The following is a 6,418-nucleotide window of genomic DNA, read 5'->3' as shown; positions in this document are numbered from 1 at the left end:
GAAGCGCTTGAAAAATCGAAGTGTTTCGAAGACGATCGAAGTGAAATATGTCTCAATTACTGACGGTGTTACACCATACACTCTGGCTGCGTTTCTTTATACATTCCGGATAATCCCATTTCACAGCCGGAATAAACAGAATGGCCCGTAGTCATAGTCAAAATAAAGTCGACTTTAAAGTTAGTTGCAGCTTTTTGACATAATTTTCAATGGGATATCTGTCAAAAAAGCTGCAACTAACTTTAAAGTCGACTTTATTTTGACTATGACTACGGGCCAATACGTTTGAAATATACGTCAACATATCATCAGGAACGTTCTAAAGAATAAATAAACAAAAAAGTTTATTCCAAAAGTTCAGAATGAATAAAGAAATGCAGCCTCTAAGTTCGAAAATTTTTTTACAAATATGGAAGAAATTCAGCATTTTTAGAGTGGGCGATTGTTAATAAATCTTGTAAAAGATTTGCAACTTTCTGCCCTACGTGGTTTTCGTTATAGTGTAAAATCTAGTTTCGTTAAAAATAAATAGAGTCCGACCGATTAATCGGCCGTTTTTGGCCGATTCTTGAAGGAGGTTATGTTATTTAGTTATTTGACTATGTTTTTCTTTTGTTATTATAAAAGTTTATATAAGCATTTGTTCTTGAAATGAATTAAATTCAGGTTTTAATCGGCCGAAGTACAAAAAACCTTTATTTTTCAATGTGGCAGCACATAGTGAGGCGAAGAAAGCGACAAAGAGCATAGCGACGAAAACAAAAAAAAATTGTTTTCCTAGCTTTCTGAGCTGAGTGTTGCTTCACTATGTTTTGACGTTTTCTTGTCTCTTCCTTCGCTATTATCCGACTATGTCTTGTCGCTCTCTTTGTCGCGCCACTATGTTCTTTGCCTAAGGGAGCGCTGCGAGAGAAACGGTCAGTTTATCGAACCTTGTACTATTCAATCATGCACAAATAGCTTGAAGCATAGCGATATATCCCTTGGTTTGTCAAGCCGCTTATGTGGTGTATTTCGCTCTTAATATGTTGAGTTTCTCCTTACCGACTTGCTTCACCCTGTAAGAAAAGTAAACAAATTAAAAAAGTAAACAGCTGATTTCCTAAAAATAGTTATCCATTTTCTCTCCCCAAACTCAGGTCAAAAGTAAAGATTCTTATCACTTCCCATGTGTTTTTTCACTTCGGCAGAAAAGCAAACATATGCTACAGCGAGAGTATGTATGTACTTGATTGGCGTTCGCCATATACATATGTAATCACAATATTTACTCAAAAATACATCACTAGCTAATTTATTTTCAAAGTTGAATAACTCAGCACAGCAGCAGTGCATTATAGTCTGAGGAATAAAAATGAATGTGTTTAGTAACTTTTTGACTGCCTCGAGGAAAACATATCTGAGAATGGCGTCATCTTCAAGCACATCTGGAAAATATGATTTCGTTGAGCGAGGTAAAAAAATACTTGGAGCGGCGCTAAATTACATGTATGTAAAACAGAAGAGTCGTTATATGCATTACGTGTAGTTGATTTTAATTAGGGATATTGTACGCTCTCGCAATGTACCTGTACCGGAAGAACCGCTTCTATTCCTTAAGCCGACAACATCCTACGAGATCGAAGGCAACCCTATTGTGGTATTTGCAATGCTCATATATGTATATATTTTATACTATATATAATGATTTGTCTTTATTTTTTTTTAAGATTCCAAAGGTGTTTACAAAAGTGGCTCATGAAGTTGAATTGGGCGTAGTAATTGGAAAGAGATGTAAAAACGTAAAAAAAGAACAAGCACTTAATTATGTTGGTGGTTATTGTCTAGCGCTTGACATGACTGCCCAATGTAATTTGGGGACAGCACGCAAAAATGGTCACCCATGGAGTTTAGGTAAAGGCTTCGACACTTCAACCCCAGTGTCTCGTTTTATAAGCTGCGATGAGATTAAAGATCCCCACAGTTTGCCCCTATGGTTAAAAGTGAATGGAGAGCTGCGCCAGCAAGGCAACACTCAAGACCTGATTTTTAAAGTTGATGATCTTATCGCCCATGCTTCAAAATATATGACTCTGGAGCCCAACGATTTATTATTAACAGGCACACCAGATGGTGCGTTGCCAGTAAAGGCTGGTGACGTAATTGAGGCTGGTATTGGCGTAGATGTGCAGATAAAATTTATGGTTGTGAACGAAGGAGACACGAGCTCTACCATTTGATAATGTAATCATGCCGCCATGAAGCGCCTTAACAAGTGTATAACATTTTTGTAGTCAAATATTAATTTATAATCAAAAAGTTTTATTTACATGTTTACAATTTATTGAAGATGTTTGAGACTTTCGATGCTTTCCATTACAGCAAGTAGCTCCCGTTGTATATTAGCACTTTCTAAAACTAGATCTAAACATTTTTTGAAGTGTTCAGATGCAGTTCGTAAGCTGCTTGGCGGCAATACTGTAAACCAATGCATTGGATCGGTGAATCCTTCATCTTTATTTACGGCATATTTTCTAAAATGATTAATGGATACGATACATTTAAAACTTTAACAGTTGCCTAATAGAAATTCATAAAGCTTTTGGGTTGACTTCGCTATAATGCACTATTTGATTTTCCTAAAAAGATACTAAGTTTTAAGGGATTACTGGGGAGCGTTCATTTTACTAAATATAGGTATCACTTTGACAAATCACTTACTAATAGTGCCTAGACAGAAAGAAATTCTGCTCAAAAATACCTGTGTCCTTTTCTTCGGCAACACAGAAAGGAGGATTCTACTTAGTGAGAGTTATAATCCCTAAGAGCGGCGGCCTGCGCAAAAAGGAGCTCCACCCAGAAATACTGTTTTAATAGAGTGGGTGAAATAGTTCAAGTGATTTCGGTCAATTTTGCAACTTAACAGTTAATAACTTTTTAAATAGAAGCCTCCGCGGTCTGCGATCTTCACTTTTAGAATGTGGATACAGCCTTATAAAACCTCCAATACCCCGTTTTTCGATTCAAGAGTGTACTATATCGAAAATTTCCCCAAGCTTTTGACACATTTTGCTGGTGAATTTCTATTGATTTATCGTATACCTTAGCATGTACTCGACGCTCGACAACTTCGAGTCATTTCGTTGTTCTTCTATTTGACAAAGTGCATTAAATTCATTACTGTTTTCCGTGGGGATTTGTGATGAACTGATGGTTTGCGATCCTTGGAGGTAACGTGTTTTAGCCAACATTAACTGGCCACTATTCATTAAGCGTTCAATGTTCACCCGGCATGCTGTGTGTTCTTCAATCAAGTTCAGCATTTCTATGTAAAGGGAATCAAGTAGATTTCCGATTTCCTCTTTCGACGCCGACATATTTTCCAGCAAAATCTATTTTATAAATTTCGACGTCTAGTTTTTCCAGGAGGACAAACTGCCATATATACGTATGTATGCATGTGTGTACACAAATATGTGTATATGTGTCTATAAATCATATGACTGCATCCAGTGTTGTTGCTTCGATTAAAAAAAAATCGTAAAGCTGAAATTAGTCAAGAACGCAGAACGTATACTTAAACGCAGTCTGTATACGCAGAATTTTGTCGATTACTGGAGCCCTCAGTGTTGCTTACTACNAAAACTGACGAAGTGGCAACCATCTAAAGAAGGAGAAATCAGCTGACACGGAAAAATCTAAATTCCGCAGATTTCTGCGCTACGGGCTACAACTACAGAAAAATTCTGCGGTGTTGAGTTTTCATTTACATGGCGCTTTGGTAAGACAGATCGTGTCAGCTGACTCGGGTTTACGTACCGGTACGTTTACGTTCTTGACTAATTTCAGCTTAAGAAAGTTATCGCGGACGAAGAAGGGTGCCCTACATTTTTTATTTATAGTTCGCTATTTGCCATACCTAAACAAAAGCGTTGTGCGAAACGGTTTCTGACGCCTAGCGTTAGCGCCGAAGTGCCATACCTAAACAAAAGCGTCAACGCTACGTCAAATGCAGAAATAACACCAACAATAAGCATAGGTTTGTTTGTGTGTAACACAAAAATGACAGTTTCGCCGTTTTCTGCAGCCAACTTTAATACCTAACGCCCTGTCAAAATCGGAATTTCCAACCGCTCAGCGTTGACGCCGCGTTGTTTCGGTATGCTTCATACAAATTGTATGGGCATGAGAATTTTTTGACAGCCAGACAACGCTGACGCTTTTGTTTAGGTATGGCAGCAAGGTTCAAAACGGAAGCATAAACCAACTTTTAATACGCTCCGAAATTCAAAAGTGTATTGACACGAATTTATTTTCAAATCCCTTTTTAACCGGCTTCGCAATATTTTTTTTTATGTAGGTATGTACCGCATAGCTTTGGACCACGTCAACCGATTTCGATAATGCTTTTTGCAACGGAAAGGTGGTGTCTCAGAGGTCCCATAATAATTTGGTTTAGATCCGATCATTGGATCATTAAAAAAATAAATATATATATTTTTTTAAGCCGGTTTTTTTCGCTAAAAATTACTTGTTTATTTCTCACATCCAGTGAAAACTGACTGATTCTGACTAGTCCGGACTGGTACGGGATGGCAAGAATGATAAAATACAAGATTGCGCCCATCAGAGAGGATTTTTGAAAATAACTTTTGTGTGACGTCACACTGGTGCAGTTGCGAGTGAGAAATGCCAAAACGTGAGCAAGAATGGAAGAAGAAAAAATGTTGCAAGGAATACGTAAACAAGTTGCACAAAGGTGACGTCATACAAACAACGATTCTGTCAAATTCACTGAGAGAGGAATAGCGGTACCGTGATGGGCGCAACCTCTATTTCTCTCAATCGCGACGGGATCGCAACTTTTATTAAGATGCCGATTCAAATTAATAAAAAGCAATGTTTCTTGCACGACGGTTACAACAGGTTGCATTTACGAAGGACAGAAAGGGGATGAATGAAATCCCTTGGTGCGAAAATGATAGTAAAAAAGTACGCAAAGTAGGCACTTAGTACCCTTTTTGTAACTTTTAATGTATTTGCCAGAAATTTGGCATTTTAAACGAAATGTTGAAAGAAATATATCTACGTGAATTTCGTAATTTGTGTGCTATTCAGCGATTTAAAAACTGCAAACGTGCTAAAAATTAAAATAAAATTATTATGAGTTTTATGTAAACATCGAATTTAAAAATATTTTTTTTGTTTTCATCAGTTAAATGTGCTTCATATGCATATAAAAATAAACATATTGCCCAAAAGCTTATACTTCTATTTCACAGCAAAGCTACACTTTTTCCAAGTAAATTTGAAAAGAAGCAACACGGTGCCAGTGCTAGTACCGTGTTCTGACCGACATCGAAAACATGTTTTAAACTGTAAAACTAGTTTTCGACCTAAAACTTGTGTTTTCGTCAATGTAAAATCTGTCAAACGAAAACAAGTTTTCGCTGAAAACCACTTGAAAACTCACGTTCCACTCATTAAATAAGCATGGAAGTAAAAGGTTGTTAATGAAAAGAAATTGAAGGAAAAGTATTTCGGTTTTGTATTTGTGCAGCAAAACTGTAAACAAACGATGTAGTATTGCATGATGCAATAATACAAGGTGGTATCAGTTGTGACAGGAACGGGAAGAAATTAATCCCCATTTGGGGGAAAAAGATAAAAAAATTCATATTTTCTTCTAAACAAAATTTGCTTTTTTATAGTATATTCGCAATGAAATGAAATAAAATTAAAATAATACCTTTTTGAGAAAACAAAATGCGTCTACTGAGAAAAAAAAATCAACTATATTTTTAGGCAAAGAATTGTTAAAAAAATAACACTGTTTAACCTAAGGCAGTCAATATGGCGGAATTAGAGCGAGAAGTTGCCAACCGATAACACCTTGTATTATTGCATCGTGGTAATAGCTTCATTCCCCAACTTTTCCGGGCTGCTCCGGTAATTAGAGAGTAAAATAAGTTACTGTCTCGCAAGTGTCAAAAATGTGCCAACACGCGCCAAAAGTGCCCAGAGCGTGAGGAAAGCAAAAAACCACATTTCGTGCCCGGAATCAACATATCAGCTCTAAACAATGATTTTACATGTATTTATCTTATATGGCTAATAAAATTACCAAACAACTACATTTTCTCAAAATTCTGTGATATTTTCCACTTTTGTTTTTATAACATTTGCTTTCGGATTTAAACCACAACAGCTGTTATTTCAAATTGCCCTTTTGCTCATTTGTGCCCGGAAAAAAAGTCCGGGCTGTTTCGTGCACAAAGTAGACGACATTTACAATCCAAAAGTGGAACGTATTCGCTCTCTGGTACCCATTTTTCTAGTGTGAGGAACGCTTCTGGGCTGTTTTGGCATAGTTGCCAACCTAGTGCTTTAAGCACTAGATGTAGTGCTTTTTGAAAATTAAAACGCCAAAAATAATGGT

General features: G+C 36.8%; 2 protein-coding genes across 8 annotated transcripts; one reads left to right on the top strand and one right to left on the bottom strand.

The window, feature by feature from the left end:
* The first annotated feature begins 1,094 nt into the window (after positions 1-1,094).
* On the top strand, positions 1,095-2,304 carry LOC108361736 (acylpyruvase FAHD1, mitochondrial). Of its 6 annotated transcripts, none has more exons than XM_017614457.1 (4): positions 1,095-1,216; positions 1,307-1,488; positions 1,543-1,639; positions 1,710-2,304. In XM_017614457.1, the coding sequence occupies exons 2-4, from the start codon at positions 1,355-1,357 to the stop codon at positions 2,217-2,219; spliced, it is 741 nt and encodes a 246-aa protein (XP_017469946.1). In that variant the 5' UTR covers positions 1,095-1,216; positions 1,307-1,354; the 3' UTR covers positions 2,220-2,304. The 6 variants fall into 6 exon arrangements, with proteins under 6 accessions (XP_017469946.1, XP_017469945.1, XP_017469941.1 ...); XM_017614456.1 differs by having other exon boundaries at positions 1,290-1,488; XM_017614452.1 differs by having other exon boundaries at positions 1,095-1,220.
* On the bottom strand, positions 1,954-3,479 carry LOC108361737 (uncharacterized). 2 transcript variants are annotated; one of them, XM_017614458.1, is made up of 3 exons: positions 3,082-3,478; positions 2,310-2,513; positions 1,954-2,246 (listed from the first exon to the last, which is right to left on the bottom strand). In XM_017614458.1, exons 1-2 carry the CDS (start codon positions 3,354-3,356, stop codon positions 2,321-2,323), a joined length of 468 nt encoding a protein of 155 aa, XP_017469947.1. In that variant the 5' UTR covers positions 3,357-3,478; the 3' UTR covers positions 1,954-2,246; positions 2,310-2,320. The 2 variants fall into 2 exon arrangements, with proteins under 2 accessions (XP_017469947.1, XP_017469948.1); XM_017614459.1 differs by lacking the exon at positions 1,954-2,246 and having other exon boundaries at positions 2,281-2,513; positions 3,082-3,479.
* Positions 3,480-6,418: the final 2,939 nt, after the last annotated feature.

The sequence above is a fragment of the Rhagoletis zephyria genome, unplaced genomic scaffold, assembly GCF_001687245.7.
Source record: "Rhagoletis zephyria isolate East Lansing unplaced genomic scaffold, Rhagoletis_zephyria_1.1 Rzeph_scaffold_00830, whole genome shotgun sequence".
In the NCBI taxonomy this organism is placed as follows: domain Eukaryota; kingdom Metazoa; phylum Arthropoda; class Insecta; order Diptera; family Tephritidae; genus Rhagoletis; species Rhagoletis zephyria.
This window is presented reverse-complemented; position numbering and strand designations above follow the sequence as displayed.